The sequence below is a fragment of the Molossus molossus genome, unplaced genomic scaffold (assembly GCF_014108415.1).
Source record: "Molossus molossus isolate mMolMol1 unplaced genomic scaffold, mMolMol1.p scaffold_m16_p_5, whole genome shotgun sequence".
In the NCBI taxonomy this organism is placed as follows: Eukaryota; Metazoa; Chordata; class Mammalia; order Chiroptera; family Molossidae; genus Molossus; species Molossus molossus.
The window spans coordinates 14,564,763-14,585,177 of record NW_023425388.1 but is presented as its reverse complement, the minus strand read 5'-3'; the positions used below and the strand labels follow the sequence as shown (position 1 = coordinate 14,585,177).

The 20,415-nt window shown below is 42.4% G+C and overlaps 1 protein-coding gene across 1 annotated transcript in view; it reads right to left on the bottom strand.

Annotated features, from left to right (window-relative positions):
- Positions 1 to 2,046: 2,046 nt before the first annotated feature.
- ADAMTS5 (ADAM metallopeptidase with thrombospondin type 1 motif 5) overlaps positions 2,047 to 20,415 on the bottom strand; it is a 44,578-nt gene continuing 26,209 nt past the window's right edge. Inside the window, exons 4-8 of the mRNA XM_036243149.1 lie at positions 13,011 to 13,294; positions 10,995 to 11,178; positions 10,455 to 10,630; positions 8,445 to 8,620; positions 2,047 to 3,027 (exon numbers count right to left, since the gene is read on the bottom strand). Coding sequence (XP_036099042.1) covers positions 2,460 to 3,027; positions 8,445 to 8,620; positions 10,455 to 10,630; positions 10,995 to 11,178; positions 13,011 to 13,294 — 1,388 coding nt within the window. The 3' untranslated portion in view covers positions 2,047 to 2,459. The remainder of the gene's footprint in view (positions 3,028 to 8,444; positions 8,621 to 10,454; positions 10,631 to 10,994; positions 11,179 to 13,010; positions 13,295 to 20,415) is intronic.

The window sequence follows — 20,415 nt, the reverse complement described above, 5'->3', positions numbered from 1 at the left end:
AATTTCAGTTTCCAGCCTGTATCATTTTTCTCAGGACATTAGTCATACATTCCTTGGTCAATCTATTGATACTCATACAAAAAAACAAAAACAAAAACAAAAACAAAAACTAAAGAAAATTCCTTAAAAGTATAGAATAGTGGTTTATTCATTTAAAATTCTCTAGGATTGTTCCAGTGAAAAGTGTAAAACTTCATTATTTGGGGGAAAATGAATCACTGAGAAATCATGTTAAAAGTCTATGAATCTAGTAGAGAGAAGCAGAGTAGGAGACAATCATGTTTGCTCTTCAATTATCTTTTAATGTTGCCATCAATATACCCACAAAAGGTCAAATAAACTTTGTCATAACTGAATAACTTAATTAAAATTACTTTGAAAATTGGAAAAAAATAATGTTGGTCTCTGTAATAATTCCTTTTGCATAGTAAAATGGTCATTTTGATTTGATTTTATTTTTTCCTGACTAGCTCTGCTCCCTGTCCCTGATATCTGGTTGACTTCCATCAAGTGTAGGCTACCAGGCTTGTCAAGGCCCCATTTCTCTAACTGATCATTCATTAATAAAAAATGACTATATCTAAAGCAAAGCCAGTTTATAAAAATCCAAATAATGATTATCCGTTTCATAAAATAATTATTTTTTTACCAAATAATTTCTTAAGAAAACATTTAAAACAGTGAGATATCCATGCTCCTGGCCCACTGAAATGAATCTGATATAGCAAGGTGAGTTACATAACTCTTTTATATTAAAAATATCTTATAATAAAAATAAACTCTCATGAGCTTAAGGGAACCCAGACAATGGCCCCCTAACATCCCTATATGCAAATTTTCATAATAGGCACATTTGGTATGATTATTATACAATTCTATAAAAACAATTGGCTTTGTGATATTTCACAAAGAAAAAGAAATCCCAAGGAAACAAAACACCTCAGATTTTCTCAGCTGTGTGGTGGAGGGATACAGTTTACTGTCTAAAAAGAGATTTTTTAGGCATATAATTGCAAAATTTTTCCATGTCTAACTATTCAAACTTACAATCTATCTAGATAGGCTATGGAAATAAAAGCAACAAACTTCTCAAAAATCATGATATTCATCACTCAAACACTTACTGGTACAACCAAATGCTTTCCAACAGAGAAAAGTCCTAAGTGCAGTATCAGTATAATTGGATTTTTTAAATGCAAGGAATTATTGCCTATATGATGTGGAAACAGTCTTATTAATAACCACTTATTTTTTGCACTAGCCACACTGATGATAATCACCTTCTAGATGTAACTAACTCCTAAGTGATCTTTCATATTCCTATTAAACTAAGTCAACAAGAAGTAGAAAACCTTATAGGTCTTACAGAACCCTTGAATGAAACAAGCAAGCGAAGACAAACACATTTTAAAGGCTTGCTGGTAAGAGGTATACCAGGATTGCGTGTCGAATGTGATTAGAAAACTGTTTGCTGTGTATATTTCACATACTACACATCGTGAGATACCAGATGAGCGCCATAGAAAAAGAAAGCAATTGTGAAAATATAAATGAAAAATAGGGCGATGGGTGTGTGCGTTTTTTTTTTTTACTTTTTAAATTCTAACATGAGGAAAATCATTTTCAGACTCTTGAATACCAATTACATACACACACACAAACACTACTTCTACAACCTAATTATGCATTAATTTGGCTGGCTGCCTGAAAAAATACAGGCTGTCAAATGCTGAAGAAGATGGACCCGTGTATGTATTTAAATGTCTAGATACACTGAGATCCCTTTCCTTTCCAGAATTTCTCAGAAGATGCTTGCTGTCAAGTGGTTTTTGACTACAACTGTATCTCCTGTTGTCTGAAAGTATACTAAATCTTAGTAACACAGCAGCAAGGTCTTCAATTTCCAGTAAAACATCCACAGCTCTTTCCAGAAACTGGAAGGAGTTGAAATAGCTGCAGACCTACTTTGGTCAAACACTTTTTTTTTTTTTATAGAAATATATTTACATATATTTCTATACATATTTAATAGAACCAAGTGATATAAAGTGACATACCAAGGGAGAATGTATTTACAAACAGTAAAAAGAAGCTACTGTGCATTGTGGGTGACAAGGATCACAATGCCTTTGAAGACATTCTGTAAGAGGTAGGTGACAAGGGGGAGACTGTCATTCTGCCATCTTCAGATGTCACCTGATTCTACATTCATCAGTGTTTTTTCATTCTCGCAGGCCCAGATGTTTGCAAACTCCCATGTTCTTCTGTATTCCAGGGTCACCCCGTCACGGGAAGGACTGCACACCTTCGTTTGGTCGCGGAGAGCAGATTCTGCCCATGATCGGACTCCTGCTGACAGTGATACTGATGCATGACGTTCTGTGCTTCAGGTGGACCTTGTTCACCACGACCGATGGGTAACGTCATCCGTCATCTCTGCACCGGACCACAGCCACAGGCTAACACTTCTTGAGCAAACACTGCTTGAATGCCGAAGGCCTCTGAGAGAGAAGACAGCCCTTGGCCAACTTCCGATTTCCATCCTGACACTGCACCGTCCGGGTGTGCCAGCCCGTGTCGCAGGACCTAGAACAGGCCAGCCATGGGCCCGTCACCCACTGCAGCTGTGGGGGGTGTGATCCCACTTTATTGCTGCCATGGCTAGTCACAGAGTTGACTTTCTGGGTGGACTTCTTGGGAACAAAGAAGCTGTAACGGACATCTAATGCTTTCGTTGGGTCCGTTGCAAGAATCTGCACTATTAGAATCTCCTTGGTGGCGGAGTAGCCCATCCCGTGCAAGAAGTCATCCCTGTGGCTCCAGCCGCTGTAGTTCATGACTGTCCCATTGATATCGACAATGGTTTCGGAGGTGGAGATCATGTACTTGCCGTTGATAATGTACTCACCGTTTTTCTTCTTCAGGGCTAAGTAGGCAGTGAATCTAGTCTGGTCCTTGGCTTTGAACTGTCGGACTTTTATGTGGGTTGCCCCTTCGGGGATCCTCACTACATCAGTGTAACCCTTACTGGAAGCAGGAATGTCCACCGGGGAGACGCAGAGAAGGGGGGGCAGGGACAGAGGGAGAGAGACAGAAAAATAAGTAAACACTTAATAAATGGATAAACCAGTAGACATCCCATAAAAGTCTTACCTTATGGTAACACCCATTTTAATGTATTTAAGAGATTAGTTTAAAATTGAAATCACAAAGGAATTTTCTTTAAAAAAAAATTGTAGTCAGACTATCCTATCATATACATTTTTACTACGACATTTCAAAACCAGGATAATGTTAGTGACCTGCCTTTGTTTAAAAGATGTATACAGACTTCATTTAAAGATTTACAAGACATCAGACATCCTTATTAAATCCTACCACCTATTTTATACTTTTCTGGCACAAACACGTCCTAACGAGCTCCTGTCCTCGATCTCATAGAAATCTTTAAACCAATGTTTCTCAAGCTTGTTTGTATATTGGGGTCACTGAGGGATCTTGGAGACATTTTACTCCCCAGTCCCCAGACCAGTGAGATCCCTGCCTTTCTGCACGGCCTGAGCAGCAGTCAGCCGCTCACATTGTCCCAAATGTGCAGACTAGATGGGGAACCACGGACTCAATGAGTCTGTTGAGCTAGAGACAGAGTCCAGGCTCTGTTTCCATTTCTACTAGAACTCTGGACTTCCTGGACAGGACACAAAATGGAACATAAAATTCTGTAACTGGGGCACCACTGCTTACTAGTATCATCAAAAGAAAAAAAGGAAGAATCTTAAATGCCCTAGCAAATTTCTCCGAATGCCTAGTGTCCAGGGAGCATCAGGACAGATTGAGTGAGGCTTTCTGGTGGGTGACAAGAAAGACTAGTCTCTAAAAACCATCATTAGTCCAGGAAAATGGGCAAAGGCTTAAATGTCTCTAATACCCATAAGCTTGTGGAAAAGGCTAAGAGAGAAATGCTATTTAATTTCCTGGTCGGTGTGGCTGAGTGGACTGAGTGCCATCCCATGGACTGAGAGGTCCTGGTTTGATTCCCGGTCAGAGCACATGCCTGGGTTTGAAGCCTCGATCTCTGGTGGGGGGTGTGCAGGGGGCAGCCAATCAGTGTTTCTCTCTCACATCGATGTTTCTCTCTCTCTCTCCCTTAAAAAATGAATGAAAACATATTTTTTTTAAAAAGAGAAATGCTATCTAAGTAGCAAGGAACTACCCCAGGAAGAAGGAGTTGTCTGTTGCCACAATCTTTGCCTCTACAAGTAATTTCATAGTAAGGTCTCCCTTTGTTTTACTTTCATAGTTATTTAAATAGAAATAAATAAATGGCTTGTGCCCTTGGACTGATGTGTGTAAAATTTAATTATTTGCTTTCAAATTCTTATTCAAGTTTAGAGGTTTAGGTGCAACTGATTCATACACTAAAAATCCACCTGTTCCCCCACTCAAGCATTTTCTCTGAGTAGGAGAGGAAGCTCCTCTCCAGGAGGTTCCTGTCCACTGGGCATCTGGTCTCCAGACAGGTGTTGGAGCCTCCACAGTGCTGAAGACAAGATACAATGCTGACAATGTTGCTTAACCATTCTACTTCATTTGCTATTTTTATTTTTGTAATACACTTTGGATTAGATTTTATTACAGGACTATTTTGTGTGTGTGTGTGTTTAATATCTAGTATCAAGAGATGATATACAAACCTACAGTGGTTTCAAACAAAGCCAGGACGGTGGAGATGATATCTTATCTTACATAAAAAGCACATCAAGGGGGCCTATATTAGAGCACTACAGCCCAGCTGGTGTGGCTCAGAGGTTGAGCATTGGCCCATGCACCAAGAGGTCGCCAGTTCGATTCCCGGACAGGGCCCATGCACAGGTTGTGGGCCTGATCCCCAGTGGGGGCGTTAGGAGGCAGCCAATCGATGTTCTCTCTCATCCATGTTCCTCTCTCTCTCTCTTCCTCTCCCTTCCTATTTTTCTAAAAGCAATAAAGATAATAATAATAAAGCACTACAACAGAGGCAGCGCTGGGCCTCCTGACTCCGAATCTGTGTTCCTGTCCTCATATTCCTGTGCACGTGACCGTCACCTCTGCACTTACGTTTTACAGCAACTGAATGAAAATGAGTTCCGGTTATATTCAGAGTTGAAATGATACCCAACAGGGTGTAAAGGAGATCGAGAGGAAGTGTAAAGGACTCAGGTAGGACAGCTGTTTGTGGTTTGTTTGTTTGTTGTTGTTTTCTTTGGTTTTGACCTCTTCTTTACATCCTGGGTCACATTGGTGGGAATCATTGGGGACTGTCGGCATTGCAACAGGTTCACAAACTAAGCTCACAAGTATGAGAATTAGTGCCTTGATTTCTAGTGCCTTCGTAAAATAAAACTCTCTTTGCACTCATTCATTTTCTTGGCACCATGCTGGGCGTCATCTAACTCTGGACATTAAACAGCTTCCCTGGCTACCGTGAATGAACCCAGCTGTTATCACCGCACTCTTACTAAGCTTGGCTGGCAGGACAGGGGACTCTTGTTTGGCTCAGGGCTACGTCCACAGCTCTCAGAACAGTCATCGCCTTACGTTCATTCCTTCATGAGTATGCCGTCATGGCAGTGACATTCTAGCGGGGGACAGGCAGACCCCCAGCTCCTCCTCCAAACAAAATATGTGACCAGATCTATTGATAAGAGCTGAGAAGAAACACAGAGCAGGGTAAGAAGATAGAGAGTAATGACCGGGATGGAGGTTTTCATTTACAGTAGCAACTACCTGGGGAGGTGACATTTGACTGCTATCTAAAGGACTTCTTAGAAAACACCTGGCTTGTTCACTGGGAACATGGGTTCTAGGGAGAAGACATAGTGCACCCTCACCTGCTTTCCATGTCTGAGAAGTTTCAGGAAGTCCAGTGAGGGTGGAGCAGAGCCGGAGAAGGGGATGGTACAGAAGAGATCAGAACAGGACAGGACAAGGCTCTCAGCACCTTGTAGGCTACAAAACAGTGCGATGGGAGCCACTGGAGGGTGTTGAGCCAATGATTGTCACGCTCTGCCAGGTACTACATAAAGGAGCTCCTTGCTCTGTGAAGGAGGGGTTGGGAGGCAAGGGGCCTGAAGACTCATGGGAATACTGCTGGGCTGGTCCCGGTAAGAGGTGATGATCACTGGACTGGAGTGGTAGTGATCCTGGTGGTGGTGAGGAGCAACCAAATTCTGGATATATGCTGGGAGTAGAACTGACAAGACATGCTGATGGACAAATGTGGGGTGTGAGAGAAAATGAGGAGTAAAAGGTGACTGCAAACTTTTGGACCTAAGCAGAGGAAGGACTGAGTTGACAGTGAGGTGAGAAAAACTGAACAAGGATAGAATTAAGAATTAAGAAAAGGATCCTGCCCTGGCAGGTTTGGCTCAGCGGTTGGAGCCTCGGCCTGTGGACCAGAGAGTCCCAGGTTCAGTTCTCGCTAGGGTCACGTACCAAAAAATAAAAATAAAAAATAAAATAAAAAAACAATAGGGTCCTATTTCTGAAGAGGTTTGAAGTGGATGAAACATTTTCATACGCGTTACCTCACTGGACCCTCAACGCAATAGTACTTTGCAAGATAATTGGTGTCATTTCCATTCGGCTCTCAGGAATTCTATAGTAAAGAGATCAAGCGACTCCCGAAGGCTCACATGACTAGTGAACCACTGGGCCAGAGCTGGACCGCAAATATCCCAGCTCCGAGATCAGCAATCCTTTTCATCAATCACAGCAGGCCAAGGTAATTTATTTGGGGTACTTGAACAGGCCATTTGTATCACATAATATAATCTTGGCCAAATCTATCTGTCAGGGGTGATGTGCACCCCACCTAGTGGCATCATGAATCTCTTCACAGTTTCATGTGACATCAAATGTGCGGACATTGGTTGTCGATACAGAAAAATTAAAATGCTAAATTTAGCATTCAAAAAGTGGTTTATGAGTTCATATAGGAAGAATCTATAATATATTGTATTTTTTTCTTTATCGATTTCAGAGAGAGAGGAAGAGAGAGGGGGAGAAATAGAAACATCAATGAGAGAGAACACTGATTGGCCGCCTCCTGCATGCCCCCACTGGGGTTAGGGCCCCCACCCTGGGCATGTGCCCTGACTGGGAATTGAACTGGTGACCTCTGGTGCAGAGGTCGATGCTCAACCACTGAGCCACACCGGCTGAGCTATAATATACAGTACTAAGGTATTATTTTTTAAAAAATAATTTCATTTCTTATTTGGCTTCTGAATTTCATTCCCTCCCTCTTTCTCTTCCATCCTTCCTTTTTCTTTTTAAATTTTGTACGAAATGGCCTGTGCATCCTATAACCTAAGTTATAGCCTCCACTCTGGCATTCATCAACCATGTAAACTTGGGTAAATCCTAAACTTTCAGAGTCCCAGTTCCTTCATTTGGAAAACAAAAGGTTAGACGTGATCATTTTTAAGGTGTCTTACACCTTTGAAATATATAAAATTCAGGATATAATTGAACTTGCAGAGTTTTTGACCTAGATAGCCCAATAGAATTAGATGAATAAGGATTTTATTGCTAGCAAACAGGGTTAGCAATGCATATTTTAATTCAGAATAAATTCTTCAGCCATACAAATTTTTATCAGATCAAAGATGACTTTTTACATTAACATGGCATGCGATTGTTTTAAGTAATTCTATCATTAACTTGGTTTGCCTATTACTCTCCATGGAAGGACACCACGGCACATACCTGCAGAAAACAGGGGTCCTTTCCCACTAGCACTCAGCCTGAGAGCAGTCTGGTGAAGAAAAAACCAACCCTGCATCCAGCAGACTCTTTAGCTGACTCCGCCGTCCTAGCTGATCGCATCATATTTTATGCCAGAAATTTGACTTTAACAACTTGCATGTTTAAAGCAAGCGTGGAGTCAAGGACCATGAGAAACAGACATTACTCCGTATAGAGTAGATTTAAACCAGGATGGTTTAAATGAGACTGCAGTCTACATCACAGCAATTAGCTGAACATTTTTCAATGAGAAAGGTTTTCTCAAGAAAACTAGAGCCCCATGAGAATTGGTTTGAAAAAGGAAAAACAGCAGGTGAGATGGAAACCAGCTTCCTTTCCCAAATTGCGTCTCAGGAGTGACGGACCTGCAAGATAGGGGTCAATGCATCTGCCTTTGCTTCGGGTTTGAGTCTGCAGGATGCGGACCTGGCGGCCGCCGCAGCCCACCTGCTCTGGGGGCACCCTGAGTTCCCGCTTGGCACCCAGAGCTCCTTCCTCTCCTCTCTGCCCCTTCACATCTTCATCATGTGTAAGAGCTCTGCCAGCCCTCCTGGCACACACAGCTTATTATGGGACATGAGCCCTTGATCGATTTTGCCAGAGTCTGACTCAAGCTTCCCCCACTTCAGATACGGGCAATTGTTCTACCACCTTACCTTTTCTTATTGAAGGTTCCGATGATCTTCGTACAACTGGAGTTGTCTCCTCCGCACACTCCACACTTGTCATACTGCAGCTTGGAGCCAATGATGCCGTCACAGCCGGTCCGCACACACTTGCCCCGGACGCAGACGGAATTGCTGTACGGCCTACACTCCGTGCCATCGGTCACCTGCGAGCGAGAAGCACGTGAGCTGCGGAGTGACTGTGCCCCGGCACTTGGTTTCTTTGGCAAAAGAGCACGTTGTAATTTGTGAGTTTTGAGTTTGATTGGAACAGACAGTACACAGAGACACAAAGAACCCCAAACCTATAGTTTTCAAGGGGAGCTAAGTGAAAAATCCTGTGTGTTGGCAGAAGACAGATCTCGGTGATGCCCTCTCTCTCTTGAGCTTAAGTCCGAAAGTGTTTGGACACCCAAGGTGTTCGCCTCCATTCCTGAATGCATCACACGGTCCCACTGTACAGCCTTGTACACTGAGAGGAGCAGTCTCTTCACTCAGTCTGTGGGGCTGTCCCTCGTGCTGAGAGCAGGGTGTGAGCAGGCTCAAGATCACAGGAGATCTTTCTTTGTCGCGTAATTGTGATTATAGCAATACATCGGAAAATCTAAACCTGACCTTCAAAACCGTGTAATGGTTGAACTGTGCTGTCGAACTGTTAGATGCTGAAATGGAGACAAATACATTAGTGTAGGAAGAGAAGTCTGTGAGAACTACTTGCTGGAAGAGAATGAATATATTTGCGTGAAAAAATTAACATATATATATATAAACCTAGTTATAAAATAGGATGTACACAGACTACTTATAATTTGTGCATGTAAGTGTATATAAATAACATGTCATATATATATAAACATATTTTGTATCTGTGTATATTCAAATTTTCATATGTGTGTATATGTGAGTGTGTATAAATTGAAGTAAGGTAAACGCCAATAGGTTAACAGTTCTCCGGATAGTTATATTTCCAGGTGTTGTTTTTGTTTTTATGTCTCTGTACTATTTTTAAAAATGAAAAGGCATTGTTTTGCAATACAAATATAAAATATTTTTAAGTTACATTAGTTGAGCATGAAGGTATTTTTCAATAATAGGTCATACATATCTGAAGGCCAGTTACAGAGGCGGTTTTAAATGTAGCACCTGCTGTGAAGGGACTGAGAAGTACAGGCTGGTAGTTACAAAACAGTTACGGGGATGCCAAGTACAGCATAGGGAATACCGTCGATCGTATTCTAATAACGATGTACAGTGTCAGATGAGGATTGGAAATATTAGGGGAACACTTTGTAAAATATATGATTGTCTAACCACTATGCTGTACACCCAGAACTAACACAAAATAATATTGAATGTAACTAATTAAAGAAAAAAGTTTTTTAATTAAAAAAAAAAACTAAATGCAGCACCTGTTTGCAAATTAGATAGGCAGTAATAGATACATTGCTACATTCTGAGAAGTAATGCCACAGTATTTAGAAAATATTCTCCTGAAACATAAGAGCTAATTTCACACACACATATTCTGCATACAACTAGAGAGACATTGATTCACACTAAAGGTGTAAGACATTTAAACATCTAGGTCAGAGACAATGATCTTGGAATCCATCTTCATGAATCACTAACAAAATGCTTAAGTAAATAATCACAAAAATAGAAAAGCTTTCTTGCTTTATAGTCTCCTTTACTAACGTGTCTTAAAAATACCCGTTTTCAGGGATATTTTGAATTTCAGGTCACATCTCACTTGACTTAACAGAGTTACACTTTTCAAAAAGAGCTTTTGAAACATTTACTTGTTCTGTTTACAGAACAATATTCTTCCTTGTATCAAGTTTGAAAATGTGGAAACTACAGAGATGAAAATAAAACCCTTCAAAATCCAGCCACCTCCAAAATAAGGACTGTTTACAGTTGGTATCTGCAGGCTTCCTTCTACCAAATCATGTCCACCAGGGACGCCTCCTGTGTCTGGACAGATGGTGTGCAGTCAGTTACCTTCGGAGAAAACACCACGTAGTAGCCGGTGCCCTTAGCTCTGCAGGTCAGTTTGCACACGTCCCCCGGCAGGACGCCGGCATACTTGGGGACCCATTCCACAAATGTTTTCACTCCTTTCGCATCAGCCTGGTATCCATTTTTGGCCTCACACTGTTCATGGCGGAAAGATTTACCTGAAACACAACCATGTCACATTATCACTCTATTGTTCTGAAACTGACATGCATTCTTGAGCATTTTAATAATTTTTAGAGGATGCTAATTTTTTTCTTTCCAAGTCTCTTTACATGCCAGTGTTGAAAATGTTTTATCTATACAGAGTTGAAAACAGCAATTATTTTCTTCCTACGCACTGACTGCTCAGTTGTTTATAACAATAATTTAAAACTCACTCATGTATTGTTGCTGATTTGCACACTGGTATAACTATGAAGTACAAGATTAGCAGGCGATTTCTCCAGACTTCGCTATTTATTACTGCTAGAACAGAAATTGCACGTGACACAGGGTGGTTGTTGACCCTTGGGAGCAGCATACCGTTAGCAGGGCAGGGCACAACACTGCAGGAACGATAGATGGCCCTCTTTCCTGTGCAGTAACGGCCACTGTTTCTGGGTGCTGGGTTATTGCAGTGGCGATAGGCAAACTGTACTCCTCCCCCACATGAGCGAGAACACTGGCCCCAGGACCCCCAGGATCCCCAGTTGCCATGGCTTGATGTCTGAAATAGATAGCAGAAAACATTTTAATTGGAAGGGAGGAAAGCATTCAAAAGGTATATTTGGAAATCACTTGCATATATGACAATGAAAACTCCATCACAGTTAGAGTTAAATTTTCAATGAATTGAGCATGGTCATAGGTAGTGAATGTTCTGGAATTACAATGTGTTGCCGATTCTAAGCAGTTCATCTTTTCTGCCTCCCCTTCCCCCTCCAGGAGAGGTCTTGAATGCTTCATCCTAAGTACTTAGCACGCTGCAAGGATTACTCCTGGTTCCTCATTTTGACTGATGCATTCTGATAATGCACATTTCTGTTAATCACCACTACACCCTGGTTAACTTTGTAGCCACTCTGATCTTGCACTTTAACAAAATGCATGAAGCCAAAGGTTTTGTATGGCACCGGTGTGAGTTCATTGTGCTTCTATCTGTTCTCCCTCTTGAACGCAAAAGTTCTGCAGTGCCTTTGACATCACACATCCTGTCTGTGATAGACAGTCTGTCACATGCATCCCGTGCTTGACCTAGGCTTGGCTTAATTCCTCGCTAGCTTAGAATCTCAGCACCTAGAGAGGAAATGGGATGGACAGCGGGGTTCACACACACCACGGGGAATGAGGAGCCCTGTGATGCCACCCCAGGTCTGTCACGCTGGAAACTCTGACCGACTCCTAAAGGAAGAATATCATGAACTGCTTTGCCGAGGGGAACGTGTGAAGAACGTCTGCAGGCTGCTGGTGTCAGGGCATCTGAGGAGGTGACAGCTTTTGAAGACACAGGCAACGTGCCTAGGGCAGCGATTTTGGATGATGCGCCGCAACAGTTTTTAAAACATTCAATACCTGACTATTCAGTCAGACGCGTGCACCTCTTTTCCCTTCGATTGTCAAATAAAATAAAAGAATGACAACAGCTAACACACAATCCCCATCTGGGGTAAGGCATGGACATGTGGAACAGACTGACAATAGCAGAGAAGAGGGGGTGGGCGAGACTGGAGGAAAGAAGGTGAAGAGATTAACCAAACAACATGTACGCACAACCCATGGACACAGACGACAGTGTGGTGAAGGCCGGGGGAGGGGTGTGGGGCCTGGTGGAGGCGGTCAAAGGTGGGGATGGGGACATCTGTAAGTGTCAACAATAAAATAATAATAATAAATAAAATCTAAACAGGGAAAAAATTATACGTTTTTTTTTTTTCAGTCAGATCGAGAAAAAATGTATTTTTTGGGGTGTGCCACAGAATTTTAGTAATTAGTTTATCTATGCCAGGAGATGAGTGAAAATCGCTGTTCCAGGGACTTGAAACATTTCGTGAGTGAGGGTAAACACGAGCTTGGTCCGGGCCTTGGAGATGACGGCAGCTGCCAACCTGGACACAGACTGCAGGGCGGGTCCCTGCGCAGGCTGGGTGGCCTCAGTCTGAAGTTACATGAGCTGCTGTGGGGGAGCCAGATCGCTCTGGGGCTGCCCAGTATGAGGAATGCGTGTCAGCCCGACTGCTAGGTCCTTAACGACCCCAAATGAATGTTTTCTCATCACTTGGGTAAGAGAAGCTTTAAGTTAACTTCCAAAGACTGTGCCCTACCGGGGTCCCAAGCAGAGACCATCTGGGCTGTCCACTCATTTGTCACAGACATGAGCTGGGAAGAGCGGGCATGGTCCGCATCGCCTCCAGCTGCTGATGACTGGCAATGGCCCCTGGGCTCAAGGAGGAGCAATGAATAGATCTCCCAGGGAAAAAACATTTTAACGAGAAAACAAAGCCTTCTGGTGACAGTCCCACACGTCACAGGAAGGTACCGCGTGAGAGGACAATCACTTACTGAATAATATTTCTTCTTGGTTTTGTCCACACACTTGCCCTGCAGGCAAATCCGCCCTTTCCCACACGGTGTCCCTTCCACGGCCGGCAGCTTCTTGGTGAGACACACCATCTGGCCCTGGCGCACCACGGCGCACCACAGGCGGGCGCACACGTCCATGCCAGGGCACACGGAGTACTCGGGCCCGAAGGTCAGGTTGCACTGCTGGGTGGCATCGTAGGTCTGTCCCGGGAGTTCCTCGGGGCCCAGGATCTGCTTGCGAGGTAGGTCCAGCAAACAGTTACCTGAAAGAGGCACCAAGATGGACCACTGTTCCGCATCCCGCTTTCCAACCACCGAAGTCATGGATCTAAAGACGTGCTGAAACATGATGCACCCACAGATCTGCAGTGGGTTCCCCGTGGGCTCACCCACACCCTCCAGGGTTTTCAGTGGGTGATGTATTAGCTCTGGGGCATCTATAACAATGGCGGTGGTATGATGGCACATACACACTGGGTAATAATTAGTTAAATAGCCATTGTGCTAACAGACTAGAAGAAACCGGGATAGACCTGGAGGAAATAAAATAATGAACATAACAACCATACATGAGCCTTTAGAACACCGAGCAGCCGTGAGTCTTGGGTCCTCTATTTGTACCCCCTCCCCACTTTCAACCTTCCTCTTCCTCAAGTGCCTAATCATGTCCCCTCCCACTCACCCCAAAAACAGCAAGCGAGGTGATACCTCATTCATTCCACACTCACCGAAAACCAGTGTGGGCTGGATGCCCAGTGTATTTGGTTGGCACCTACAGTGTCCTAACCAACAGACTAGATGTTGGGTAAAAAAATAAAATGACCCAGATCCATCCCTGAAGGCCTCCCAGGAAAGTGAAAGAAATAGACTAAATAAAGCATTTCTCCCCGACAGATGAGATGTTAATGAAGAGCTTTCAAGAGTCACAAAATAAAGGTGGAACGGAAGAAAAAGAAAGAATTTTGCTGAATTGGGCCAAGGTCTATCTTTTTCGCTCTCCTCCTCCTAGGTCTCCCCTTCGTGCTTGTTTTCCATGTACTTCGTGTTTGTTGCTGTTTGGCGTGTCGGCCCCAGCCAGTCGGGGCCCCCCCGGCAGAGTAACATGGGGGGTGTTCAGCGAGCTGGGCAGAGGCAGAGGCCAGCACGCCACATGGATGATGCCATTGCAGAAGCTGAAATGGGACTCAGGCCCCTGCATAAAGCTTCCCACGAATCCTCGCTTCACTTTCCACCACCAGGCGGGAGCCCGGGCATGGCCCAGTACTGCCTGCATCTTTTGTTTCCTTGCTTTTAGGATTCACCTACTGATTCTGAAGAGTATTGAAAATAGCCCTGGCTGGTTTGGCTCAGCGATTAGAGCGTCGGCCTGCGGTCCAGAGAGACCCGGTTCGGTTCCCGCTAAGGGCATGTACCTCAGTTGCAGTTTGTCCCTGGCCCTGGTTGGTCGTGCAGGTGGCAGCCACTCTATGTGTCCCTTTCACATAGATGTTTCTCTCCCTCTCTCCCTCCCACTCTATCTGAACAAAACATGGAAAAATGTCCTGGGGCGAGGATAAGAAAAAAAAAAAAAGAGTACTGAAAATGACAACTATTCCTTTCACACTTACACTATTGTCATTATTTATTCAGTGTACTAGTTTATTTAATCCTCACGAGACTCTACCAAGCAGACTCCATTGTTTTCTTTATTTTACAGACAAGGAAGCTGAGGAACACAAAGACAGATCCTCTACCCAAGGTCACAAGGTCACGGGGCTGTTAGGGTTTTACCCTCCTTCATCATTTAGCGCCTTACCTCCTCTTTGCACGTGGATACATTGTTCTGGTTTTGTTGCTGAAGGGCAAGGGGGTGTAAGGGTCCTTTAAATGGTGTGGGTATCACGCCTAATGGTAGAAACACCAGGTCTAAAGTCTAATTCTGGCAAAACACTAAGGGCTGAGTGTTCTTGGCCAACTTAGTTAACCTCTCCCTAATTTATTTTCCAGCCCTCTGACATGTTTCTCTTTTCACCCTGACACTGTAAGGGTAAATTTAGCTAAAAAAGATACAAGAGGCCCCCAGAAAAATACAAAACAATGATAGTTGCTCCTATGCCCAATATATTTAACAATGTATTTGAGTTATTCTTTCTAGTCAACAATAAAAATCATATTTAAATCCCACTTTCCACCAAGAAATTAAATATTCAGCACATTTTAAATATATTGCAAATGTTTTACAACGACTACACTAAAATTTCTTCCAAGTGAATACCTTAGAATTTGTCAATCTGAGATGGAGGCATTATATGAAAATGAATAAAGGGCAAAGTTCCTATTGAACGTCTGAGCCAGAACATTTGAAGAGGTAAAAACTTCTTAAGGCAAGCCAGGAAAAGCATTAAAAATAAGTATCCAGCCAAAGAGAACTTGGGGAGAAAAACATCGAGTTAAAAGAAAAACATCAACACCAAGTCAATAGGAAAGAATGATAGAACCTCACTGCGCTTTGTTTAGAAGGCAGAGCGAGATTGGTCACCTCAGAAGGTCACCGAAAAACTTATCTTTATTGCTACATCAGAAAGCCCTGTGCAAACCAGGGAACACTCAACAGATGGCTGATGTTGGGAGACTGCAGATCTCTGAGACAGCAAGAATGCTTTCCAATTCTTCAAAAGTGCTGCTTTCAAAATCTTTTAAAAATTTTACTAAAAAGCAGAGAACAAAAGTCTGGGTCACTGAATATTAGCTGGGAAGTCTTCACATGTGTGTAAGTGACATGGGCCTATCTGGTACGTCCCAGCAAAATAACTCTCCACCTGTGTGTGGACATGTGGTTGCCGACAGACATGCTTTCTCCCTCACTAGTCGAGGATGAGTGAAAAGAAATGCATAGTGCAAACAGTCTGAAATCAGCTTGTGAAAAGGTGAGTTTCAGAGGTGGCGCCTTGGTCAGTTTCGCTCAATGGTTAGAGCGTCGGCCCGTGGACCAATGAGTTGCGTGAGGGTTCTATTCTGGCCAGGGGCACGTACCTCGGTTGAGATTCATCCTTGGCCCTGGTTGAGGTTGTGCGGGAGGCAGCCAATTGCTGTGTCTCTCTCACCTCGATGTTTCTCTCTCTCTCCTTCCCTCCTACTCTATCTGATGATAGAAAAAATATGCTCCAGTGAGGATTAAAGAATAAATAAATAAATAAATAAATAAATACAAAATTAAAATAAGTACAGGCTTCTCTACCAAATGACAGAACAATTTTTAAAAATCAATAAAAAGCCTTATTCTGAATCTCTCAGTATAGAATATTTAAAATATCAGTAATAGTGGATTGGACATAGATTTTCCATTTTAAAAATTGTGTGCATTTTGGGGGAGGAGAAAAAGAGGGAATTGATCAATCTTTTAGCATCATTCATATTGACCACTACAAGTATCCAGTCTACTGCTGACTTTTCTAGCCCGGTGTTACTTTTATTCCCCGTCACGTTCTCATATCCACTTCACGTGGTTTTTAATTTACCCTCGTGTGAAATCCTACCCGGGCTTTGCTGCCAGCATCTGTCTGTTCGCCATGTTCCCAAAACTGCCAAGTTGCTTTTTCCTTTCTCCTGCCTTTCTCTCCCTCCCTCCTTTTCTTCCCTTTTGTTTTAACATTTGATGCATATACATGGACCATTTCTATAAGAAAGACAATAGAAATGTGTGCAGATTGTACATTTGTTTTTACTACCCATCTGAAGTGAAATGCTACAAGTAAGGTGAAAAATTAAAAAGTAAACTGCGGTGATTCGTGATGGACAAATAAAAGGCAGAATGGCCTCTCCAGGGCCACAGGTACACTAAGGGGTGACAGGAAGTGTGCCGTGCCTCCAGGACATGGGACAGAAGAACCTTTGGAACAGTTATATCTGACTTCCAGCATTGTTTGTCTTTCGTATTAAAGATTAAGGAGAATTACTGGACTAAGGTAGGTTGCTCTTCATTCTTTTCGTGTTTTCTTCCCTGTATCTAATACTGTAGTTATTCTGCGTTCTGTTTCAGTACATAGGTAGGAAATTAAGCATTGGCCCAAACAGCCATGGCCTAGGTGAAATTAATTAATATTCCTAACAAAACTCATTCAAAGGATCCTAACCACTGCAGACTGTCCCCCCTCCTTCCTATCCTCATCGCCCCGGGCCTACAACTCTTCCTTCAGTCTTCACTTGAATGTTTAACGTTGAAAGGGAACCTGATGCCCCGCGGCAGGGGCACGAATGAGGCCATGAAGAAGGACAGACACTTGCTGATCAAAAATAATTCAAAGGGTCTGTTTGTGAACCTGTTAGAAGCGTTAGGTACACTGTAGAGCAGATGCAACAGCAAGGGAATTAGATGAAAAATTATCCGTGTTCAAGGATGAAGCCTAGCTTTTTAAACATGCAAGTCTCACCATGGACTTTAAATAGATGTCTTCTTGGCAGACTCTAGTAAAGTACACATTTATGGTGAAAATCAAGATACTGCCATAATGGGTTTTGAACTGATGAGGACTAACTTAAACACTGAATGCTACATCTAGCAGACTTAGTGAGGTAGTCACATTGTAAAATATCTGAATGTCGAATCACTATACTATAGGCCTGAAACTAACATGATATTGTATACCAAGTATACTTACAAAATGTACCTAATATTTTCTTTTTAAGAGAGAGAAAGAGAGACAGAGAGAGAGAGATAGAAACATCGACGTGAAAGGGACACATCGAGTGGCTGCCTTCCATACAACCCAACCAGGGCCAGGGACAAACTGCAACCAAGGTACATGCTCTTAGCGGGAACTGAACCCAGGTCCCTCTGGACTGCAGGCCAGTGCTCTAACCACTGAGCAACTGGCCATGGACCTAATGTTTTCTAAATGAATAAAAAAAACAGGATATAAGTAAAGATGCACTAGATATTAAAAATATAATGAGGATGTTATAAACAACTTTAGGCCAATACATTTTGATTGAGATTAAAAGAAACTGAATGTTAAGATAACATTATTAGTTTTATAGTCAAGAATTGATTTTCTCATACATTTTATCTTCAAAGTTCTGGATTCAGTGAGTGGACATAAACTTAGACCTTTAAACCCAGAAATTGACCCAAGACAATATGCTTAATTAATATTTGACAAAGGAGGCAAGAGCATACAGTGGAGTCAAGACAGTCTCTTCAATAAATGGTGTTGGGAAAATTGGACAGCTACTTGCAAAAAAATGAAGCTAGACCATCAACTTACACCATACACGAGAATAAACTCAAAATGGATAAAAGACTTAAATGTAACTCGTGATTCTATAAAAATTCTAGAAGAAAATATAGGCAACAAAATCTCAGACATCATACACAGCAGAATTTTCACCGATACAACACCTAAGGCAACAGAAACAAAGAGCCAATCCAGCCAGGGCGCTCCATGTTAAATTTTTTTTTAATCCTCATCTGAGGACATTTTTCCATTTTTTATTCAGATAGAGTGGGAGGGAGAGAGAGACAGAGAAACATCGATGTGAAAGGGACTCATCGAGTGGCTGCCACTCGCATGACCCAAGCAGAGCCGGGGACAAACTGCAACCGAGGTACATGCCTTTAGGGGGAACTGAACCCGGGTCTTTCGGGACCACAGACCGACGCTCTCACCGCTGCGCCACACCGGCCAGGGCGCTCCATGTTAATTTTTCAAAACTGTCTATAGGTTTTCCTTAGCAGTACTTGAGCTGTACCTACTTGGGTGGCGGCCTTTCTCATCACCTGGCTCTGTGACTTAGGGGTACATTGGGGGCACGGTTATCGTTTTTGGCTTCAAGGTTATTGAGCACTTAAGAAAGGAAACTCAGTAACCTGCGTTCACCGCACAGTTTCTCGGCCAGTGCCGCCCTTTCTCTTTGAGGATCACACTCCTGCCAGCTTGCCTGGAGCTCACTTGCATAAACACTGCAGAATGTGCAGCTATCTCGGCCAGGCTGGCAGGGGCTGGGGTCCCCAGGAGACATGGCTTCTCCTTTTCTGAAGCAGAAATGTGCAGGCATAGTTATTTTCGAGTGTGCATACTGACTTTTCAACCATAACCTAATTGCTACATATTTCTTGTTGGAACTAAATCAGGAAACACTCAGTATTAATGAATTTAAATTTGGCAGTGGTTGAGTGCTATAAATGTCCGGCTACTTATAGCTAATAATTTTAAACACAAATCAAATGATTTGAATTTAATTGTATTCTAAGACCTCATTTCTCCAGCATTGCTGGAGGTGGGAGGGAGAGACGGATGAGCTATTTTTTACCCATAAATAGATTTGTCTGAATAATGAATTCTTTAGGTACCATCTAAAAATTGGATACATTTTGTGAGGGTATCTATTTAAAAAGAGCAATTGCTTTGCTGCCTTTATATTGGGGTCACAATTTAATTTTCCTAAATAAAGGAAAATCACTGCTTTCCGAGTATCAATTTTTGTGTCATGTTGACATTTGAAGGTACCTTCACAGATTGTGCCGGTGGGATAGGGTTTTTGACCTTTTGAAAAATGGTGCCAGACCTCTAAGCTTTTAATGTTTTGGGCTATATCTTATTGTGTTTCTGGTTTCCCCTTTATTGTCTATGACATCATTTCTTGTTCCCAGTTTACCTGTCTGGAGTGCACCCCACCTCCACCATGATTGTGTTATTGCTTAAAATTGTTAGTGGCCTAGAAAATTAGAGCAAAAAAATTAGATTATTTCTACTAACTATGAATATATGGGCTTTGGATGGAAGCCTGAGTAGGTCCCTACAGGTGAAGTGAAAGGTTCTATGAAATGGTTTCATGGCATCGGTTCAGCCTCCTGACAAAGATGGATTTGTTTGTTAATTTGTTTTTCCATCGTCTGGACTTTGACTTTCTTCTTGGTTCTCTCCTAAGCTGCGAAGTGCAAACGTCAGAACCTCAACCACCTGGAAATTGCATTTACTAGTTCCTACTCCCACACTGTCACTTAAGTTGGTTTCCTGGTTGCAATTTTAAAGTTACTGTACTATTTCAATTCACATCGAAATGATAGTGCGACAGAGAGCACTGCCGTGCGTGCTATGTTGGAATGAATATAATTGAGCTTTGCCATTTTATCATAGGGCTTCTCTTTGTTTTTCCTCATTCTGAAATCACTTCATTCATTATAGGCTGCTGATAAAGTTTTGGTTGTTGTTAAAACACAAGATTGACAAACCAATATATTCAGAAGTGAAAGTCTAGGTTTGAGTAAATGAACTAATAAATCAAGTAAGAGAATTTGCTGTCTAAATTCAATTTAGGTCATTGGATTTATTCATTTAACATATCTATGTGAAATTCTGATAAGGCTTGACCACTGCAAGTGAATTAGATCTATTTCTACTAAAAG